General features: G+C 48.2%; 1 protein-coding gene across 1 annotated transcript in view; it reads right to left on the bottom strand.

The window, feature by feature from the left end:
- The window catches only part of LOC119977511 (calpain-5-like), a 117,750-nt gene that overhangs the window by 900 nt on the left and 92,921 nt on the right, over positions 1-23,929 (bottom strand). Inside the window, exons 8-12 of the mRNA XM_038818550.1 lie at positions 22,598-22,793; positions 15,087-15,209; positions 11,597-11,793; positions 5,824-5,945; positions 956-1,092 (exon numbers count right to left, since the gene is read on the bottom strand). Of these exons, the coding sequence (XP_038674478.1) occupies positions 956-1,092; positions 5,824-5,945; positions 11,597-11,793; positions 15,087-15,209; positions 22,598-22,793 (775 nt within the window). The remainder of the gene's footprint in view (positions 1-955; positions 1,093-5,823; positions 5,946-11,596; positions 11,794-15,086; positions 15,210-22,597; positions 22,794-23,929) is intronic.

The following is a 23,929-nucleotide window of genomic DNA, read 5'->3' as shown; positions in this document are numbered from 1 at the left end:
TTAGCACTGCTGCTTCGCGGTGCCGAGGACCCGGGATCGGATCCCGGCCCCGGGTCACTGTCCCGTGTGAAGTTTGCATGTTCTCCCCATGTCTGCGTGGGTCTCACCCCCCCACGATCCAAAGATTTGCAGGGCAGGTGTATTAGCCTCGCTCAATTGCCCCTTAATTTCAAAAACAATAATTGGGTCCTCTAAATAAAAAAAATTAATTGCAGGGAGAAATCTCCTGCCGTTAAAAATAGTGCCATGGGATATTTTGCGTCCACCAGAGTGGGGAGAATGTGCCTAGGTTTGATGTCCTATCTGGGGGACAGCACCTCTGACAGTCTGGCACTCCCTCAGCGTCTTTGTGTTTGGGCCCACAACCTTCTGACCCAGAGACGAGAGAACTACCCCCCACCCCGCCCCCACCCCACCCCCACCCCCGGAGGCATGGCCAACAGAGTGGCAGTAGGCACAGAACCCTGGGTATATGGGCACGGATTCTCTTAACAATGACCCGCCGGTCAATAAAAAGAACGACGGATGGTTTCAGATAAGCCAACCAGGGTAAAAGATGACGATGCCAAGATCTTCTTCTGCTGTACACCACGTGAAGGAAGCTCGGTCAGGGTGGGGTGACAGTTCTGGAGAACACATGAGAGAGGGGCTTTGATGGTCCCCAAGGCTGACTTCAGGGGGTCACCAGCCAAGATGTTATAGCTGGTAGCAGGTGGAGGTGGGGTCGAGTGGGCATGGATGATTAGTGGGATGGGGAGGGGGGGACTAACTGGTGAGGGGCACGATGGACTCCTTCTCTGCCCAGATTCTGTGCACATTCTGGCCTTTGGAAATCTGGCACCAGCCCTCACCTGGGCATTGGGCCGTACGGGCAAGATGCCCACGGCATCCCGAAATCTACGTCTTGGGAAGGATGGGTACAGTTCTCAGATGGTGCACACCGACTCATTCTCACCTCGATGTGAATGGGCTTTTTGGGATCCTTCCTGTAGAAGATTCCCTTGACGTTGAACTCGGGATTCACTGTGTTCTTGTGGATGGGCGATCTCACCTTTTCTCTCCCACATCGGATGATGACGTAGGGATCAGCACCTGGACAATGGCAGAGGTCATTAAAACATTCCCAACTTTACCAAACAGCCACAACCCTGAGAGCACAATTATAAAGCCTCTCCCACTGCACCACAAGGACTTGGGGTTGTGGGAGGGGGTTGTTGAGTGTTTGAAATTATTATAAGTCACCGAGTTCCATTCACACGTCATCTTCTGTACGAGCAAAACCCCCTCCATGGCCTCACCCCCTCCCTATCTCTGCAATCTCCTCCAACCCTCTGAGATCTCTGTGCCCCTTCAGCTCTGGATCCTTGCGCACGTCCGATTTTAATCCCTCCCCCATTGGTGGCCATACCTACAGCTGCCAAAGCTGGAATTACCGCTCCACCTCCCACTCCTCCTTGAAGACTCTCCTTCAAACCTACCTCTTTGGCCGAGCTTGTACTCTTTGGTCAGCAATGTTTTGGTTGCTAATTCTCCTGTGGGGGGGGGGGGGGTCTTTGGGACATTTTACTCGGCTGAAGACGCTCCACGAAGGAAGGTATCCCCACGGCAATCAGAGTGGCTCCATTTCATTTCTTTGCCACTCCTGTCCCATTTCCCGGGGGGCCATTTCCCATACACCCCATTGCTTTTTGATCAGCTTTTCCCACTTCAAATATTTATCCATTGATTACAGTGAAGGGAAGATATTTACTGGGTGGAGGGAAGTGAGACTAATTGAATAGCTCTACTAAAGAACCAGCACAGATGCAATGGGTCGAATGGCCTCCTGGATCATTGCATGATTCCGGTGCTGGCTTAAAGAAACATTCTCGCAAACATTCTGGGAGATGGCTGCGTAGTGGCAATATCACTATAGACTGGAAATCCGGAGGCTCATGCTCTGGGGGCGTGGGTTCAAATCCCACCCACGGCACCTGGTGGAAGTAAAATTCAATGAATAAATCTGGAACTGAAAGCTCCTCTCATCAATTAGGAAACCCATCTGCTAATGCTGCTTTAGGGAAGGAAATCTGCTGCTGCTTACCTGGTCTGGCCTACACGTGACCTAAAACCTCCTCCTGTGGCGCAATGGCAACATATCCAATGGCCATTCAGGTTTTAGTGACAAACGCTGCTTTTCCAGTGATAGTGAAAGACTAAAGTCACCATTGGGAAATAGATGCCTGCCCCTCGTCTGCTACATTTAGCCAGTTGGCCTCTCACAGATAGTCTCATTGGGCCTTTTACTGGCCAATTGGATACCAACCATTGGCAGCAGGTAGACCTACCAAATACGTCGCTTTCCACAGATATGGCCGTTCCTGCGGGTTTCCCCGGGTTTGTATGCCTCCTGGTTTTGAGGAACCTCTGCTACATCCCAAACTTCAATTTTCATAAGAAAACCATTCCAACTTCTCCAAACTATCTGTGGGGGCGATCCAACCAAAAAAAACAATGGAGTCTGTTCTGGGTGGGACTAGAGGGGGCGTTCCCACTGCTCGTAGCAGCGGGAATGGCTCCGCGATCTAACGGCATTTCTGTTGCATTTTGGAGTCCCAGCAGGGAATGACCCCCAAGGCCGCACTTTGTATCATTTCCTGCACCAGAGCTCCTCAATGCAGGAAGAGATTTTAAAATGGTGCACCGAACTCTCGAGCCCCCCCCCCCCCCCCCCCCCCCCCCCCACCCCAACATAAGGGAACCCCAATGTCACCTATAAGGGGGCTATCCAGCCAGCACGCCCCCCGCCCCATCCGCTCGCACCCCACCTCATAAGGACAGGACACCCCTGGGCCTGATCCCTTGCCAGTCTGACACCTGGGAACCCTGGCATTGCCAGGCTGACACCTAGATGGCACTGCCAGGTTACCAGGTTGGCAGTGCATCACAATGTTTTTTTTAATGAAAATGGCAAAACATCTGATTGCAGCGCGGTAGCACAAGTGGGTAGCACTGTGGCTTCACAGTGCCAGGGTCCCAGGTTCGATTCCCTGCTGGGTCACTGTCTGCACGTTCTCCCCGTGTCTGCGTGGGTTTCCTCCGGGTGCACGTGCAGGTTAAGTGGATTGGCCATGATAAATTGCCCTCAGTGACCAAAACAGTTTAGGAGGGGTTATTGGGTTACGGGGATAGGGTGGAAGTGAGGGCTTAAGTGGGTTGGTGCAGACTCGATGGGCCGAATGGCCTCCTTCTGCACTGTATGTTCTATTTCACCAAATATAAATGACACTTAAAATCCCTTTGGACCTTGTGCCCACCTTTGGGCGAATTAGGGTGAACGAGAAACACTACACATTCGAAGAGGAGCCCCAGCCTGCTCCTCTGCTAATTACATTAACCGAGGAGATTATCCTCCATTGACCTCCCGACTTAGGTATCCATTCCAATGTGAGATTGTGTTCAGAGCAACAGAATTATCTACTGACGTGGTTTAACTTGAAGCAATGTTCACTGTTTTGGTATCATGGGAAGGGCTCCAACATCCAGTGAATGGCACCCTTACCCCTTATAGAAGCTGCTCAATGCTCATTCTATTGGGACGGAAAATGGGCAATGGTGGATTATCACTCAGTGGGTGGAAGTGGTGACTCAACCACGGCCGTCCCCCCCCCCCCCCCAACCTCCAAATCTTTTGTCAGACATCATGGGATGTGGGCATCATGGGCAAAGCCAGAAATTGTTACCCATTCCTTACTGCCCTTGAACAGAGAGCAGCTAAGTGTCAACCATTTTGCTGTGGATGTGAAGTCACAATTAGGCCAGACCAGGCAGATTTCCTTCCCTAAAGGAGGCAGATAGGATTTTACAACAATCGATGATAGTTCCCATTACGGAGGCTAGCTTCCAATTCCAGACACTTTTTCATTGACATTAACTTCCACCAGCTGCAGTGGTGGGGTTTGATCCCAAAGCCTCCAGAGTGTTAGCCTGGACCTCTGGATTGCTGGTGCCAGTGACATTACCACAATGCCATCGTCTCTCTCCGCAATCCCTCCAATTACTCCCTTTCGTGATGAAACCTAAGTTTCCCCTCACTATTCCTGCCTTAACCATTGACTTGACGGTGTGCAGGGCCGGCTCAAGGTACCGGCAACTCGGGCAGTCGTCCGGGGCGCCATGTGCTAGGGGGCGCCATCAAGGAGTGCGGGTCTCGCGCATGTGCAGTTGGGCCGGTGCAACCAGCGCATGCGCGGTGTCCGCCCTCCCTCAGGCCGCCCCGCACAAACATGGAGGATGGATCCAGGCTCGCCGGTGGTCACTCCGGCCGCCCCCCCCCCTCGGGCCCCCTCCGCCCCCCCCCCACCCCGCCCCCCCCTCCGCCACCCCCCCCCTCCCCGCCCCCCCCCTCCGCCGCCCCCCCCCCTCCCCGCACCCCTCCCCGCCCCCCCCCCCGCCCCCCCCCGCCCCCCCCCCTCCGGCCCCCCCTCCCCCCCTCCGGCCCCCCCCTCCGCCGCCCCCCCCCCCCGCCCCCCCGAAGGGCGCCGAAATTCAGCTTGCCCGGGGTGCCAGCAACCCTAGGGCCGGCGCTGACGGTGTGTGGCCACGCGTGATGCCACCTGCAGTATTGCCAGCGCCCCGCGATTGTCCCGGAGCCGTTAGGAATGAATCTCCAAGGATACCGCCAAGCAAGAAAATAAATCATAAAAAAGGCAGTTAAAAACATTTTTCTTTAAAGCGATGAATTGATGAGTGGTTGTCGGTCAGCTCAGTTGGCGAGGTGACAATTGTGCGATGCAGAATTATGCCAACGGTGCAGGTGCAACCATCGCTACCCACTGTGATAGTTCATGGAGGTCTACCTCCTTGCCTTGCACCATGCCAGCTGCATCTATAACTACACAACTATATATGACCGATTGCCTCTCTCTATGACCGATTGCCTCTCTCTAACACAGAGAGATTCCTTTGGTCCCTCGTGGGTTATGGTTAATTACCATTTGCCATTCATTCAATATTAATATTTGTTGGTTATAAAAATATTGGAAATGGGGCTCGAAGAGGATTTTGGCCATGTGGTGAATCCTCTGGGAATACACCAATGTAACTAGAGTTAGCAACATTGCTTTAAAGAGTTTTAACAGGATGTGGGCGTTGCTATCTGGGCCAACATTTATCGTCCATCCCTAATTGCTCTCGGGAAGGTGGTGGGGCAAAACACTGCCGCCCCTCTGGGGCAGGTACGCCCACAGTGCTGTTAGGAAGGGAGTTCCAGTGAGGGAACGGCGATATATTTCCAAGGCAGGGAACGTGTAGGTGCTGGTGTTCCCATGTATCTGCTGCCCTTGTCGTTCTAGGTAATCGAGGTGGCGGGTTTGGCAGATGCTATTGAAGGACACTTGGTGACATGCCGCAGTGCATCCTGTAGTTGGTACACACAGCTGCCACTGTGCTTTAGTGGTGGAGGGAAAGATGTTTAAGGTGGTGGGTGGGGTGCCAATTAATTGCTTTGCCCTGGATGATGTCAAGCCCCTTGAGTGCTGTTGGAGCTGCACTCATCCAGGTAAGTGGCAAGTATTCCATTACATTCCTGACTTGTGCCTTGCCGATGGTAGACAGGATTTGGGCAGTCAGGAGGCGAGTTCCTCGCCGCAGGATTCCCAGCTTCTGACCTGTTCTTGAAGTCACACTACTTATATGGCCGGTCCAGTTCAATTTCTGGTCAATGGATGTTGATAATGGGGGATTCCGCCTTTGAATGTCAAGGGGCGAAGGTTGGGGGGGGTGCACCATGATTTGAGATCTCGGTCACAGCTCAGCGTTAAGGGGAGACATCGCGCACGATACCTGTTGTGCCGTCCTGTTGGGCCAATCCACTCGCAGAGACCACGTGAACTTGCGTCACCACGCTGGGGTGTCCACACATCCCAGACCAGCATGTACGAGGCGGCTCGTTAAGGGTCAGCTCCCTGTGAAGGCCACCACAAGTAAAAGAAAACAAACACAACAAGGAGCATAGGTTGGAAATTAAAGTAACTTGTACAACTGAGGGCCTCCATCGTAATGGGTAGCCCTTTAAATTCACACTACCAACCAAAGGTGAGTGATTCCAACTGCATCAGGCCACACAGGGAAAATCTCCAACACAAACTTCATAAACCAAATTAAATAATATTGTCGCACACACCAGAACAGGATATGGATTGGAGCGGGAGACTATACCTTGATGCTCTGTGATGTTAATCTTTATCATGGTGATTTATCATTTGGATCTTGGTGTTCGGTTTACACAGGTGGAAGTATGTAGGAGTGTCAGGGTGCAGCTTACAAAGTGCACTTATAGCTTACCGAGGAAGGTTTATGCTGGGAGTGGCCGTGGCTGTAGCAATGAGAGTGCACCCAGACAAAGATTAACCGTTCTAAAGACACAGTGAGACAGATGTAGAAGGCAATCAGAGAGAGGGAGAGAAGGAGGGGGAGAAGAGAGGGGGGGGGGGGGGGGGGGGAGACAGAGAGAGGAGAAAGAGAGAGAGGGGGGTGGAAGAGAGAGCAGGGAGAAGACAGAGAGAGAGGGAGAGAGGGAGAGAAAGAGGGGAAAGAGAGAGAAAGAGGGAAAGCGAGAGCGAGAGGAAAGAGAGAGAGGAAAGAGAGAGGGGGGGGGGAGAAGAGAGAGCGGGGGGGGAAGAATGAAAATGAAAATCACTTATTGTCACAGGTAGGTTTCAATGAAGTTACTGTGAAAAGCCCCTAGTCGCCACATTCCGGCGCCTGTTCGGGGAGGCTGGTATGGGAATTGAACCATGCTGCTGGCCTGCCTTGGTCTGCTTTCAAAGCCAGTGATTTAGCCCTGAGAGGGAGAGGGAGAGAGCGGGGGGGGGGGGAAGGGAGAGAGGGAGAGAGAGAGAAAGAGGGGAAAGAGAGAGAAAGAGGGAAAGAGAGAAAAAGAGGGGAAAAGAGAGAGAGGGAAAAGAGAGATAGAGAGAGGGGGGAAGAGAGAGAAAGGGGGAAAGAGAGAGAAGGGAAAGAGAGAGGAGGAAAGAGAGAGAAGGGGAAAAGAGAGAAAGGGGGGGAAGAGGGAGAAGAGGGGAGGGATAGTGGGGGGGAAGGAGCGAGAAGGGAAAGAGAGAGCAGAGGGAAAAGAGAGAGAAAAGAGAAAGGGGAGGGAGAGAGGGAAAGAAACAGAGAGCAAAAGGGAAGAGGAAGAGAGAGAGCGCAAGTGGGTAAGGTGGGGGCACACGTGTGAGAAAGAGGGTGCATGAGATGGAGTGACAGAAAGAAAAGAATAGCAGTGAAAAATGGATAGAAGAGAAATGAGACAGGGAGATATTCTCAGATCTCAGAGAGCTCAATAAAGCAGACAAGTGAATAATACCAGAGATGAATTCTGAAGCTCCAGCCTATGAGTGTCATTATTGCACAGGGGGAGCATTCAGCCCATCGATCCCATTCTGTGGTAAATGAAGAATTGATGGAAGAGCTGGACATTTTCTGGGTAGGTTTCTAGAGATTAAAGAGGTTCCAGGGCCATCATGGTTGGGTGAGGAGTGAGGGAAGAGTATAGAGGAGGGAATCCCAAGCTTCTGTTGCCCCCCCCCCCCCACCTCCCGCGAGAAGAAGGCAGGAAATCAATGTTACTGCTGTTCCCAAATCCGTGTACCCGTGGCCCCCGCCACGGGACAGGATCGCGGGAGGTGTAGAGCTGTGACAGCTTCTCCCCAACACCAAAAAGCAACTTGAGCCATTTGAAGAATGGTCACTTGTTGAGTTGCCCAAGGAAAGGGCAGCCATGTCTGGGACTCTGGAAACAGGGAAGGGGAAGACGGCAATGTACAGATTATTTCCCTGAATGGTCCTGATCGCTCGTTGGAGACAATGCCACCATGTCACCATCACCATGGCATCACCACCATCACCACATCGCATTCACCAATGACCCACCATCAGCCATGCTGCCAATGCCACCACCATTTCCCGTGCCAGTACCTCCACCCTATCACTCCATGCACGTTAGGCTAATGATCACAGCAGCAAATATAAAGCAAACAATGTGCAGCAGTGCAGGAAGGATTTCACAGAATTCCCAACACGGAAACAACCCATTCAGCCCACAGCGGCCTGCGCCAGTCTTTATTCTCCACATTAAGCTCATCCACACTCATCACTTTCTCGATTCCCGTTTCCTTCAAATCAGGCATCAAGCTTCTCCTTCAATACATTGATGCTGCTTGCAGCTCTCCACATCAAAGCAAATTCCACATTCCCGTTATATTCTTTAGCAAAACAAAAATTCCTTTTAAATGCTCTGTTTCGTCCATTGGTGACCATTTTCTATTCCTGACCCCCCCCCCCCCCCCCCGGCCGCCCACGCCCGCTCTGGACTTACCCACAAATGGAAATAAATTCCCTTCACCTGCCCGAGACCAAGAACAGGAATAGACCATTCGGCCCGTCGGGTCTGCTACATTATTCACTGCGATCATGGCCGATCTTGGGCTTCAACTCCATTTTCCCGCCCACTTCCCATATCCCAGAATTCCCCGAGATCGAAAATCTGTCCATCCCAGCGTTCAATATATTCGCTACGATCCCAGTTTTTAAATTTATTTTAATTTTATTTTTTTTTAAATTTAGAGTGCCCAATTATTTTATTTGTTTTTCCAATTAAGAGACTATTTAGCATGGCCAATCTACCTAACCTGCACATCTTTGGATTGTGGGGGTGAAACCCACACAGACATGGGGAGAATCATATGCAAACTCCGCACAGACAGTGACCCAGGGCCGGGATTCGAACCCGGGTCCTCAGCGCCGCAGTCCCAGTGCTATCCACTGCGCCACATGCCTCTCCACTATGATCCCAGTTGATGTTACTATGACACAGGAAGGTCCCAGAATGGAACTTGGTTCAATAGACCGTAATTTTTACTTTATTTTTAGAAACATGGATGAACAGTCACAGGACTGCCAATTAATGTTTAACAAAAGAATAGAACATTTATTGAACGTGAAACGCTTGCCCATAATGCAATGCTCCTTCACCACACTGACACCTTCACAAATGTGAACAGATTTTTAAGGATAGAAGCATCTCAGTAAATGCACAGTCCATGTAAACCAGCAGGCCAACTGTGGTCTGACGCACCACGTTCTGAAACAAAGTGGCAGATACCACCCAAAATAACTTCTGTACATCTCTTATCAAATCCCACAAATAATTATCACAGTGTGAGCCAAGTGGTCTCTGAAACTCGAGTGTTTCCAAACTCCACTCTCAAAAAGGTACACCTTAGAATCTTCTCCACAACGCTTTCTCTCGGATGCCTTCACCAAGGATCCACTTCCAGGATTTCAATCTCTCCTTTCAGTATTCCTTTGCCTTGAAATGCCACTTGCAATCAAGCTTCCACATAATCTCTCAGGCATCTAGTCATTCCAACAGAACACGACTGCTTCTCAGGCTGCATTAAGGTATCACCAACATTATAATTACTTCAGAAGTCTGGAGTCCCGCTAGGCAATCTCGCCAAGTCTGCACCTTTCACCTCTGACTTTAACTGGGAGACGCTTCCCTTCACCTTTCTTTAACTTTGATGAACAGTACCTTGTCCAGATCTTTTTGTCCTTTTGACTTCAATCTTCCTGGGACTTCTCTTTTCATTCCCTGGTTTCTGGAACTATTTGTTCTTTAGATTCTGGAACTTGTTTTCTTGCCTTTACTCCATTGTCCTGCCTCTCTTCTTCTCGCAGTTTCTGTGAGAGCTGCTTCTTCTCCAGTTACCCAGTTCCAACTGCTACTGGGTCCAGTTTAAAGCTAAACTCAAACATTATTTCTAACCAAAAGTGGCCCCTGGTTGCTGTGCAACAGCCTAGACTTTCTTTCACACTTGTTTATTTTCAAGTCATAAGCTCACAATACAGACACGGTTTGAAATGAAACTAAAACCCACAGACATGCAGGCACCTTTGTTGAACATGAATCTAACTGATGTTTCAACCCTTTCTAACACAGGAACACAAAATTAAACTCACTCAAAACTATACTCTATCTCTAATACCAACAAATACAGATTACTTGTACTACCTCTGTTTCCATTTTTTAAAAAATTTAGAGCACCCAATTCATTTTTCCAATTAGGGGGAAATTTAGCGTGTTCGATCCTACCCTGCGCATCTTTGGGTTGTGGGGGCGAAACCCACGTAAACATGGGGAGAATGTGAAAACTCCACACGGACAGTGACCCAGAGCCGGGATCGAACCAGGGACCCCGGCGCCGGGAGGCAGCAGTGCTAACCACTGATCCACCGTGTTGTCCACTACCTCTGTTTCCTGAAACATCCACTACCCTCTATGGTGAAGATTCTCATCACTGATGAGTGAAGAAATTTCTCATCATGTCAGTAGTAAATGATTGACTCCTTGTCCTGAGTCTGTGACCCTGTGTTCTAGATTCCCCAGAAACAATCTCTCAGTGTCCTTCCTGTCAAGCCTCTTCACAATCCTGTCAATTAGATCACCCCTCATTCTTCTAAACTCGAGAGAATAAAGGCTCAGCTTATTCAGACTCTCATCATAGGACAACCTTCTCATCCCAACTTTACTGTACTGCCTCCAATACAAGTATATGTTTTCCTTAAACGTGGAGAACTAAACTGCACACCGTATTCCAGATGTGGTCTCAACAAACCCTACCCAACCCTTTCATCATTTTAGAGTCACAAGAGTTTTACAACACAGAAAGAAGCCCTTCGGCCCATCTTGTCAGCTCCAGCCATCAAACACCTATCTACTCTAAGCCCATTTTCCAGCACTTGGTCTACAGCCTTGTATGCGATGGTGTGTCAAGTGCCCATCTAAATGCTTCTTAAATGTCGTGAGGGTTCCCTCCTCTATCACCCTTTGAGGCAGTGAGTTCCAGATTCCCATCACCTTCTGGGTGAAAAGGTTTTCCCTCAAATCCCCTCTGAATCTCCTGCCCCCCTTATCTTCAATCTACGCCCCCTGTTATTGACTCTTCCACTAAGGGGAGATCCTTCCTATTTACCCTATCGATGTCCCTCAATGAGGTCCCCCCTCAGCCTTCTCTGCTCCAGGGAAAACAACCCCAGCCTAACCAGCCTCTCTTCATAGATGAAATGCTCCAGTCCAGGCAACACCCTGGTGAATCACCTCTGCACCCTCTCTAACGGTTCACCCTTTTAAAGATCTCCATCAGGTTCCCTCCTGGTCCTTTCTTCTTCAGAGGCTTCAGGCTCTTTGAATCGCTCCAGCTCGTCAATTCTGACAAAATCCTTGCAAGTCTTTCCTGCACTTTCTCCAGTACGTCAACAAACTCATTGAGTAAAGATCAAAAGAGGGAAAGAGAGGAGGAAGGTTGTAAGGTGGCGAAGTGTAGGGAAAACATTGTGAAATGCAGGCGTGAGGCAGCTGAATCATTTGAGCATGAATGGAAAGCGACAGGGAATGTGGACGGGGGCTTAGAAGAGTGAAACATGCAAATCCACACAGCCAACAGAGAGGAAGGAGTCTCCTGCTGTCCAGAAGAGCAGCATTCTAATCTCACCTCTTCCAGCACCTCAAGGCATGCTCTTCACAGGAGTTCACTTACACTCAAGGTCTTACCTGAAGTTTGATGGCACATCGGTGAAGACCCTCAGTAAGAACTCGCCCTGTATGCCTGGCTCGAAGGTGGTTGCGACGACGATATAACGGCCCTGAGGGAGCTGTTCCCGCAGGAAGATGGTCTTGGAGTTGATGTAGACAGAGCTGGCCACCTTCTGCTGAATGGTGTGCATCCTGTAGTTACGATTCAGCTCAACCTGTCAAAGCCAATTCACTTCAAAATCAATAGAGCAAAAAGAATAAGTTATCAGGATAGATTAGCCATGCGCAGTGTGGGTGGCATTCTCGCCTTGGAGTCAGACGGTTAGGAGATCAATTCTCACGTCAGGTGCCGGAGTGCAAAATCTAGGCTGATGTACCGATGGCAGTACTGAGGGAGTGCTGCTCTCTTGGGGGTGCGGTCTTCAGAAGAGCTGTTAAATCAAAGATCCCGGGCGCGATTCTCCGCAACCACGATGGGTGGGAGAATAGCGGGAGGTCAGCTCGCGCACCTCCCGCTATTCTCCCACCCCGCCCCCCAAAATGGCGTGTCCGGTTTTGCGACACGCCGCTCGGAGGAACGCGGGCCGCCGTGAACCGGCCCGGATGGACCGAGCGGCCTGCCGTTCCCGACCTGTTCACAACGGCGGCAACCACACCTGGTCGCTGCCGTCGTGAACATGGCGCGCCAGGTAAGTGTGGGGCCTGTGGGGGGCGGGTCGGGCATCGAGCACCACGACCGTGCTCGGGAGGGGACGGGCCCGCGATCGGTGCTCACCGATCGTCGGGCCGGCGTCTCAGGGGGACGCACTCTTTCCCCTCCGCCGCCCCGCAAGATCAAGCCGCCACGTCTTGCGGGGCGGCTGAGGGGAATGACGGCAACCGCGCATGCGCGGGTTTGAACTCTCCAACCCGCGCATGCGCGGCTGACGTCATTGGGCGCCACGGCGGCGTCATTCTTGGCACGCCGGGCCTTGAAGCCAGGGACAAGGCCCGGCAGCCAAGTTTCCCGGTACGGCCCTTCTATCCCCCCCGGGGAGGGGAGAATATTGGGCCGGGAGAGGCTTCCGACACCGTTGTGAACCTCTCCGGGTTTCACGATGACGTCGAGCCTTGCGGAGAATTCCGCCCCCCATCTGTCCTCTCAGGTGAAAGATCTATTTTGAAGAGCAGGGGAATTTTTCCCATCAATGTCCTGGACCAATATTTATCCTTCAACCAACATAAATAAACCAGGTTTCTGTTTGTGGGAGCTTGCTGTGCACAAATTGGCCTCCTAAATTGTACCAATCTGACTGTTCAGTACTTTAGGATGCAGCAGGAGCATCAAAGGTGCTCCATAATTGTCCTTCCTGTTTCAGGTGATGATGTTGTCACTCTGGGTTCAAGGATGTGGGTAACATCTAAACAAGGTGATGTGGCACAAACCATTTTTATTCCTCTTTGAGATTTTCACACACAGCTCTTGCCTAGTGGTCAATATTGGGCACCTTATAAAATAAGATATAGGAGCAGAATTAGGCCAGTTGGCCCATCGAGTCTGCTCCGCCATTCGATCATGGCTGATCACATCCTGGCCTCAACTCCACCATCCTGCCCATTTTCCATAACCCTTCAACCCATTATCAAAGAAAAATCTGCCTAACTCCTCCTTACTGTACCAGTACCAGCCTCCCCGAAGAGGAGCCGGAATGTGGCGACTAGGGGCTTTTCACAGTAACTTCACTTGAAGCCTACTTGTGACAATAAGCGATTTTCAAATTTTCATTTCAATTTATTCAGTGTCCCAGCATCCACCGCACTCTGGGGTAGCGAATTCTCTCTCTTAGAAGTAGGGCGGGATTCTCCAACCCCCCGCCGGGTTGGAGAATCGCCGCGGCGCCACGCAAATCGTGCCACGTTGCTCTGACGGCAGGATGGAATCGCAGAGCGGAGAATCGGCGCCATTGGCGCCGGCGTGGTTGGCGCGGCACCGGTCGGGGGATTCGCCGGCTCTCTGGCCCCGGGCCGGCCCGCCGATTCTCCGGAACTGAACCCCCGCCATTGGCCTCGCTCTGCTTCAGGAAACAGCTGTGCAGCCAACCGAGCTAAACCGGCCCCCAGATCAGGTGGTAATGCGTGTGTAGATGGTGGAAACGGTGTTTGCACCCATGGGAGGGTTCAGAATTCCGGTGAGCAGAGGTCAGTACAGATATTGGCTGAATCAGCAATACAGACCATAATTCAAATTGAACCCAGTCGAAGCTCTCCCCGGTTTGTTGGTGATAAGGGTCACATGGGAAAACCTGTCTGGAGCCGCATGTGGGCCAGACCAGGTAACGATGGCAGATTTCTGCACCTGATAGGAAATTAGTGAACCGGATGGGGGTTTACAAAAACCGGTAGTTTCACGGTTTCTCGCCTCGTTTCCCCAAATGAACTTGAATTGACCAAATTTAATTCTTCCAGTGTCATGGTGGGATTCGATCTGTCACGAGATCATTACCTCCAGGGGCTGGATTCTCCGACGGCGGGATGCTCTGTTTTGCCAAAAGCCCGGGGGTTTCCCGACGGAATGGGGCTGCCCCACAATGGGAAACCCTATTGGCCAGCTGGCGTAACGGAGCATCCCGCCGGCCGGGTGAAACAGAAATGTGGCGGGGCGGAGAATCCAGCCCCAGGTCTCTGGGTAACTGATCCAATGATGTGATAATCTAGTGTGATATTCGCTTTATTATTATCCAGATGGAAAATTGTTTGAGGTCCATTGCTCGTTTGTTTGCATAATATATAAAAATAAATAATAATAATGTAAAAAAAGAACATTACCCGATCAGAAAGGTCTACGAATAAATAAAATGTATTAAAAAATATTCCGATGCATTAATCGTCAATGTGTTCTACCTGGAGTGCCCATCCTTGAGGATGTCTCAAACTTCTGTTAAAGGTTCTGAGAGAGAAGGGCACTAATGTGTTCAAGGACTGATTCGAGCAACATCGGAGGGAGTGCAGCCGTTACTCTGAACACAACCAGCAGTAAAGCTGAGGCAAGGGGCAGTTGAAAATGAAAAAATGAAATGAAAATCGCTCATTGTCACAAGTAGGCTTCAAATGAAGTTACTGTGAAAAGCCACATTCCGGCGCCTGTTCGGGGAGGCTGGTACGGGAATTGAACCGTGCTGCTGGCCTGCCTTGGTCTGCTTTAAAAGCCAGCTCTTTAGCCCTGTGCTAAACCAGCCCCTGATCTCCTCAAATATCAGATCTGCTCCTCAATACCCTTCCTGCCTGCTTCAATATCATGTGTTGTGTTATTACATATTAATGTATAAAGCATAACTACAATGCCACCATATGACTTGTATCTTTACATTGGTACCTCTCCACTGACCCCATTTGGCATCTTAATGGGCGCTGGGTCTCCATCAGGAATAATGCCACAGGGCACCTTTAGCGCCATGTTTAAGAATTCACTGGAGATATTTCAGACCCGGTTTCCTTCACCATTCAGAAGAGACTATTCAAAAGATCTTACCCTGTACACCTCGAACCCCATGGAGAGCTTCTCGCCCTTGCCCTGCTTCCGATTGTAACGGACATCTTTCTGCTGCAGGCAGATTAACACTTCGTCCACATCCTTTTTGACATCAAATATGTACTGGTGGGAGTTAAACCAAACAGAACGCACTTTAAAAACACAAAGTGAGCGGTGGCCAACACTCCCCCCTCAGGCCCGAGACCTCCCATTATAGGCAAGGTGTGGGCACCGCAGGTTGTACCTCTCCCTAGATGCCTCAGTGTCACATGCTGTTTGTTAATATTCCCAAAGTGCCCAAAGTTAAAAGGGTGCTATATAAATGCAAGTTGTTGGCGATCTGGATCAGATTTGGCTATTATTCCCCCCGCCCACCGCCTGGTCACCTTGTCCATCGTCGCTCAGTGTCTGCACTCACAACGAAGCTGGCGTCGCAGAGAGCTGTCTATTCCAGTGAGAAAATATCCCAGTCAGCAATACCTTCAGGCTGTAAGAAATTGCTTTACGACAGCCATGACATCTTATTTCTTGAATATTATAGAATTGGCTTTCTCTCTCTTTCCTCATAAACTGTTCATTTGCAGCAAAAAACAGAGACAAACAGACATAATAGACTAGGAGCATGATGCTCTCCAGAAGGATATACCAAATGTTTATCCTGGTCTCAGCTTCCTACTGGACATTTCTGAGTTGATAAGATAAGAGTTTCATCCCCGCTTTTGAAACAAGTGTCTGGTGGGGGTCAACAAGTGGCACCCAGCGTTAATGGTATGTTAATTGTATCGTCAACGTTGAGGGCATTGATTGGGTACCTTGAGCACATGTAAAGAGAAACGTGTTACCTTGTGGCACAGTGCGTAGGCCTCTGAATCAGAAACTCTAGGTACAAGTCCCAACCTAGGGCTTCAATGGTTCAGGAAGGTAAGTTCGAAACTTGGCCAAATAATTATATTAGTCTTTATTAATGTTACCAGTAGCCTTACATTAACACTGCAATGAGGTTACTGGTGAAAAGTCTTTAGTTGTCATACACCAGAACCTGTTCAGGTACACAAAGGGAGAATTCAGAATGTCCAATTCACCTAGCCTGCACGTCTTTGGACTTGTGGGAGGAAACCGGAGCACCCGGAGGAAACCCACCCAGACACGGGGTGAACATGCAGACTCCGCACAGACAGTGACCCCAGCCAGGAATCGAACCTGGGACCCTGGAGCTGTGAAGCAATGGTGCTAACCACTGTGCTATCGTGCCGCCCTAGAATGGGAATCGTGCATGATACCACTACACCAGCGGCGCTCTAAACAGGTTGATTATCAATTTAAAAACGGCGTCCCGATCTTTTCAAAGCTAAGTTGCTGCCTGGGCGGGTTCTGATGTCACAAGTTCTTAAGTCCCTAGCAATACAGCAGAGGACATCGCTCTTGGGGCCAATGACATCCACTCTGTTCTTCCCGCCCACGGCGCCATTCTGCCACAAAGTGAGAAAATTCCAGCCAATGGTAGGAGGCAGAAATTTGAAATGTTGCGGCCTGTAAACAAACCAATTATTTGTCTCATTTATGTTAAGTATCCAATAATTGACACTGATATGTAAGGGGGTTTCAGGTGGCCTTTGTGTCAGGTCAAGTGATGATAGAATTTTGTGCAGAGTCTGTTGAAATAAATTAAAGGTGTTTGTGGAAAAGGAGCAGAACCTTTGACTCTTTATACAACAGCAGTTAAACGTCTAACAAATGGTAGCAGAGGATGGTTGCTGTGCAAATGTGAAGGGTTGAAAGATACAACTTTTCCAGACCAAACCAAGAAGTGAGTGAGAAGAAAAGATATATGGCTGAACCTAGGATAAAGGTGGCCGGGTATGACTATTCTCCCTTATTTTCTGAAAGGGGATCGTACGACCAATGGAGAAGTGCAGTAGTTATGTGGACTAATGTGGACCTTGGGAAAGAGAAACAAGGTATGGCATTGGCTCTTTCTCTACCTTATGTCAGTAAAATCCAGAGCAAAGTGTTTTCTCAGCTGGAATTGGAAGATTAGACTCAGAAGAAGGTCTGCAGACTCCATTACGTTATATGGATAAGATTTATAAGAAGGATGACTTGTTAAGTGCGTATGAAGCATGGTCGGATTTTGATAGGTTCCGGAAAATAGAGGATTTCTCCATTGAAGACTATATAATGCAATTTGGCAGACTATATAAAAGGCTGCAGAAACACAGGCTGGAATTTCCACAGTCTGTGTAGGCCTTTAAATTACTTGACTGTGCTATAATTAGCAACATGGATAGGCTCCTGGTTTTGACAGGAGTTCAGTTTGTGGATAAGGATACCTTATTCGATGAGATGACAGAAGCTTTAAAAAAGTTTCTGGGGAAACATTCGATTCCGAAGGCTCTGATGACCCAAATAGGTCAGCGTGCAATAAAGCAGAATATGGAAGATACACTACTAACAGGTGGCAAAATTGTACGGCTACGAACAGGTTCCAAGACTACAGAAGAAGATTGGGACCCATAAATTATGAAGACAGAAACCCAGTTAGAACCTACAATAGGAAGATGAACCACAGAAATGCACGGGGCATGATAAATCGATGTTTTCGATGTGACTCTCAATATCATTATGCTTTCAACTGCCCAACACATAGAATGTTTGAAGCGACACATGACACGGAAGAGTCAGAAGAAGAAAAAGATAGTGACCAGAAAGAAGGCATTGTTCTATTAACAAGCTGTTTTACGCCGGTAATGAGGGTGTTGATTGCAGAATCCTTCAATTGTGCTGTATTGGACAGTGGCTGCACATCTACTGTGTGTGGAATTGACTGGTTAAAATGTTATCTGGACTCCTTGAATGCTGAAAATCGTAACAAGATTAAGGAATTTGAAAGTTCCACAAGTTTCAGGTTCGCGGATGATAATACTCTGAAGTTGCTGAAAAGAGTGGTGATCCCTTGCAATATTGCCGGAGTGAATCATTTCATTAACATGGATGTTGTATCAAGTGAAAACCTTTGCTTCTGAACAGACCGTCGATAAAGAAAGCACATATTAAACTGGATATGGAACAGGATAAGGCAACAGTTTTTGGAAAGATGGTGGACTTACAATTTACACAGTCGGGACACTATTGTATTCCATTACTGACAAATAATATTTTAAGTACAGTTGTTAAGGATGTGTCAATGGCAGTTGAAAATGGGACTTTAGCTGATAAAAAGTTTGTTGTATTAAAACTGCAGAGGCAATTTGCGCATCCGTCTCCTCGGAGGTTGAAAAATGTATTGAAGGATGCAGAGGTAAGGGATGAAAACTGTACTAAGTTAATAGAACAGGTTAGTGATCGCTGTGAAGTTTGCAGGAAGTACAGAAGGACACCAGCACAACCAATAGCAACCCTACCTTTGGTCAGGGATTTTAACAATATTGTGGCCATGGACCTTAAGATCTGGGATGAAGCCAATAATATATTTATTTTGCATTTTGTAGATTTAGCAACCAGATTTAGTCAAACAACGATTGTACGAAGCAAAGAAAAGAGAGTAATTCTGGATCAAATCGTGGAAAAATAGAAAATGACAGGAATGGGTCCACCGGCAAAATTCCTCACAGACAATGGGGGAGAATTTGCTAATGATGAGTTTCGGGATATGTGTGAAAACGTGATTATCACAGTTCTGAATACAGCTGCAGAAAGCCCATTTAGTAATGGTGTGTGTGACAGAAACCATGCGGTAATAGATGACATGTTCCGGAAAATGTTGGCAGATCGACCAAACTGCAAGCTAAATTCAGCTTTAGCATGGGTGGTACATGCAAAGAATTCATTGTAGATGGTTCGGGGCTATAGTCCCTATCAATTAGTGTTTGGTAGAAATCCTAAAATTCCGTCCATTTTGGATGACCAGCCTCCAGCTTGGGAAGGGACTACAATTAGTTCTGCATTTGCTGAGTATTTAAATGCATTACATAGCAGTTGAAAAGCTTTTTTGGAAGCAGAAGTCTCTGAAAGAATTCACAGAGCTTTGACGCTTAATGTACGGCCATCAAATACCGTTTTTCAGCAAGGAGACATAGTATACTATAGGAGAGACAATTTTAATGAATGGAAAGGCCCAGGGAAGATCATAGGCATAGATGGCAAAACAATTATTTTGCAATATGGCAATCAAACTGTTCGGGTACATTCATTAAGGATAATGGGTACAGATTACAAATTTTCAAATTTAGACAGAGCAGACAGACATGATGAGCAACCAGGGTCATCTGGTACGCACGTGTTACAGAACTATGTGGACCAGTTAACTGATATGGACCAGGTTTCTATAGAGGAACAGAACACTTCTGATGATTTAGAACAGGCCATTTTTCCGAAAGGACGACTGCCAAAAGTTGGTACAAAAGTGACATACTTGCCTGAAGGGTCTAGTCAATGGCAGGATGCAACTGTTATTAGTAGAGCAGGAAAGGCCACTGGAAAGTATAAACATTGGTTGAATGTACAGCATTCAAGGAAGGGAGTCAAGACAATGGATTTGGAACACGAAGTTCAACAATGGAGGGCACAGAAACGCAATGCCAGTTCAGACAGTACATCGGATAGCGAATAGGTCCGCAGGGAAAGGTTGAGAACTATTGAAAGGACATCCCACAGCAGAAGGGAAAGATCAAGCAGTAGCAGTACAGAACGAGATACCAGGCAGGAGAGGATATGTAGTTTATCAAGGTCTCGGAACATAAGTGAGACTACAAATACTAATAGGAGTAGAAGCCCACATGCACGTGAGATTTTGGTGGCTTCCAATAAATTAGATGAAAAAGTTATCAAAGATGCCAAACAGCACGAATTGCATAGTTGGAGTAAATTTGGGGTGTACACGGAAGTACCGGATAGGGGACAAAGAGCTCTATCCCACAGATGGATTTGCACGGAAAAGGTTCTTCCGGATGGAATTTATAAGGCAAAGGCCAGGCTTGTGGCAAGGGGATTTGAAGAAAACTTAGAAGATCAGGATTTTAGATTAGATTCATCTATGGCAGTAAAGGTTATTTAAAGATCTTCTTGGCTCTGTTAGCCACAAAGGCATGGAAATGCAAATCTATAGATATAAAAGCTGCCTTCTTGCAGGGGCATCAGCTCAGAGAGATGTTTTTCTCCGTCGTCCTAAAGAGGCAGCTAACACAGAAGGGGTACTCAGGAAGTTGAGCAAATGTGTATGTGGATTAAATGATGCGTCTAGAGTCTGGTATTTTTCGGTAAGGTCAGTTTTGTTAAAGTTAGGCTGTTGCCAGTTGAAAGCAGATCCAGCAATGTTTTACTGGCACTATAAAGGAAATCTTGCTGGCATCTTCATGATGCATGTCGATGATTTTTTGTGGGGTGGGACTAGTGATTTTGAAGCTATTGTAATCTCTGGTTTGAGGAAAGAATTCAGGGTTGGAAGTCAGGCTTCCGATGCATTTAAATATATTTGTCTGGAAATTGGACAGACTAAGTTAGGGGCAACTTAACGTCAGCAATCTTATTTGGAAAGCATCAGCCCAATAGCAATTAGCCGTGGCCGGGTTTCACAAAAAGACGCAATGGTTTCAAAGATGGAAAAAGGGCAACTGTGAAGTTTAATTGGGCAACTGAATTGGTTAGGTAGACAGACTAGACCGGACGTGAGTTTTGATGTCTTAGAGTTGAGTACAAAAATGAATGATCCCAAAGTGGAAGACATAAGAGCAAATAAAGCATTGGTCAAACTAAAAATGAAGGAGTGTGTTTTGAGGTTCCCGGGTTTATGTGACCGTAGGCACTTGAAACTCATAGTTTATAGTGATGAAATGAAATGAAAAATGAAAATCGCTTATTGTCACGAGTAGGCTTCAATGAAGTTACTGTGAAAATCCCCTAGTCGCCACATTCCGGCGCCTGTCCGGGGAGGCTGATACGGGGATCGAACCGTGCTGCTGGCCTGCTTGGTCTGCTTTAAAAGCCAGCGATTTAGCCCAGTGAGCTAAATCAGCCCTATGCAAATTTATGTGATGGGGTTTCAAGCGCAGGAGGTTTTATAAATTTCCTTTTGGGGAACAAATGTTGCCCTCTTGTGTGGGAAACAAAGAAAATAAGAGTGTGGTCAAAAGCGCTTTGGCTGCTGAGACATTAAGCCTTGTAGAGGCGGGGGATATGGCCTTTTATATATCTCAGATATTGACAGAAATATTGAGATTAGGGGATTTGGGTAATATACCTATTGAATGTCACATTGACAATAAATCCCTGTGGGAAAATATGCACTCTACAAATGTGTCAATGAAAAAAGATCAAGGATAGACATCGCAAGCTTGAAGCAGATGTTGGACAGTGGGGAAATAGCAAAAATTAAATGGGTTGATATTAGCTATCAATTGTCTAAAACTGTTTTACAAACAAGAGGGGCTAGCTCACACAAACTTTTGGATATTGTTAATGAACTGTTTCTGTGACTGTTTTTTTTTCTTCAGAAAAAGCGGGGAAATTGCCTGTGTGTTTTTGAGTTTCTTGTAATTTTGTTTTCACCGAATTATTTTGTTCTCCAAGGAAGGGGAGACTGTGAGTCATTCCAATTAGTTGTCTCATTTATGTTAAGTATCCAATAATTGACGCTGATATGTAAAGGGGCTTCAGGTGGCCTTTGTGTCAGGTGATGTGATGTTAAGAGTTTTGCACAGCGTATGTTCAAGTGAATTAAAGGTGTTTGTGGAAAAGGAGCAGAACCTTTGACTCTTTACACAACAGCAGCTAAACGTATAACATTTAACACCTGGCTTCATATTTCACCATCTGGCTTGAGGTAAGCTGAAGACGATCTTGAAGCAGAGTGATGGAGAGAGGAGGGTTTAATGTTGGGTACCTGTCACTTGGATAAATGGCATCAAACATGTGATTGACAATGGCCACCAACCAGCCTTTAGAAATAAGGAATATAAATGGACATTTGTGAGGGAGGTTTTCAGGTCACTCCCCATGGAGGCAGATTGGTAGAGATCCCCAAATGCTTTGGTCAGCTCGAGAAGGCTGAGAGCAGGAGGGACTGATGCCAGCAGGTACCAAGATCAATGCTCACTCTGTGCCATCCACCAGCTGCCATGATGGGATTGGAACCTGCAGCCCCCAGAGCATTCGTCTGCGAGATTAGAAATTCGGTGACATTACCACTACCCCACCATTTCTCACCCTAACTTTGCAGGCATAAACCCCTGGGCAAAACTCAAGATGAGCTAATGTCTTCTAGGCCCGGGTGGACCTTCGAAACACTAAGGGGCAAGTCAATAGATTGCATTGTCCTTAATGCGACCAGTCTTCCCGTATTGTTCCCCGCTTTGCCTCAATCTTCTCTTTTCCTCGCATGGACCCAAGCTTGCTGCCAACTGAGCATTGCTTCCCGTCTCACCTCCTCTTCTTTCCCATTGTTTCCAAACCTCACAGCATCCTGCACCTCAAAAGTACATCGACATTTGAGCCGTTTGGCCGGGCGCCGCCCTTACCTGTGGATTCTGCAGAAAGGTGTCCCGGTTATTGATGCATCCTCCAGCGCGGTTTTGCAGCGGGTCCTCGTGCCTGGTCCACGATCCTCTTACCATGGCCTCCTCCCAGGTCTTGTAGAAGCTGAAGAAGGAGGTGTTGATGATACGGCAGACGACGAGGTCCGTGAAGTTTGTGCAGAAATCATCGAAGGACATCCTGAAACCCAAGCAAGTACTGCAGTCAGACCTCAGTGTAAAGTGAATGGCATTAATCTATATAGAGCTCGCCCTGGTTTGCTAGTACTGCCCATCCCTAATTGCCCTTGAATTGAGTTGAGGGCATTTTTTTTTTTTAAATTTAGATTACCCAATTTTTTTTCCAATTAAGGGGCAATTTAGCATGGCCAATCCACCTACTCTGTACATTTTTGGGTTGTGGGGGCGAAACCCACGCAGACACGGGGAGAATGTGCAAACTCCACACAGACAGTGACCCAGAGCCGGGATCGAACCTGGGACCTCAGCGCCGTGAGGCGGTTGTGCTAACCACTAGGCCACCGTGCTGCCCTGAGTTGAGGGCATTTAAGAGTCAATCACATTGCTGTGGGTCTGGAGGGTAATGGTGGCAGATCTCCTTCCCTAAAGGGCATTAGTGAACCAGATTTGTTCCAGGGCCGCCATTAGACATTTAATTCCGGATTTTTAGTGAATTCAAATGTCACCATCTTCCGTGGCGGAATTCCAACTCAGGTCCCCCGAGTATTAACCTGGATCTCTGGATCACACTCTGGATTACTAGTCCAGTAATGATACCCCTCCGAAAGAGATCCCTACCGAATCCCATTCCACCAATCTATCCCTGCAACCCCACCCAAACTGCCCATCTTTGGACTGTGGGAGGAAACCGGAGCACCCGGAGCAAGCCCACACAGACACGGAGAGAATATGCAGCCTCCACACAGTCACCCAAGCTCGGAATTCAACCCGCGTCCCTGGCACTGTGAGGCCGCCACTGTGCTAACCACTGTGCCACCGAGCCGCTCTTGTCAGAAGTGTCCACAGGCAGGGCAGCACGGTGGCGCAGTGGTTAGCGTTGCTGCCTCACGGCGCCGAGCTCCCGGGTTCGATCCCAGCTCTGGGTCACTGTCCGTGTGGAGTTTGCACATTCTCCCCGTGTTTGCGTGGGTTTTGCCCCCACCCAAAGCTGTGCAGGATAGGTGGATTGGCCACGCTAAATTGCCCCTTAATTGGAAAATATGAATAGGGTACTAAATTTATTTTTAAAGAAGGAGTGTCCACAGACAGAACCCCTTTATTTTAAGGTCACACTCAATTCCTATGAAATCTCAACAT

This window comes from Scyliorhinus canicula, chromosome 14 (genome assembly GCF_902713615.1).
Source record: "Scyliorhinus canicula chromosome 14, sScyCan1.1, whole genome shotgun sequence".
Lineage (NCBI taxonomy): Eukaryota > Metazoa > Chordata > Chondrichthyes > Carcharhiniformes > Scyliorhinidae > Scyliorhinus > Scyliorhinus canicula.
The sequence above is the reverse complement of the archived record's forward strand: the minus strand, read 5'-3'. Positions and strand labels throughout refer to the sequence as shown.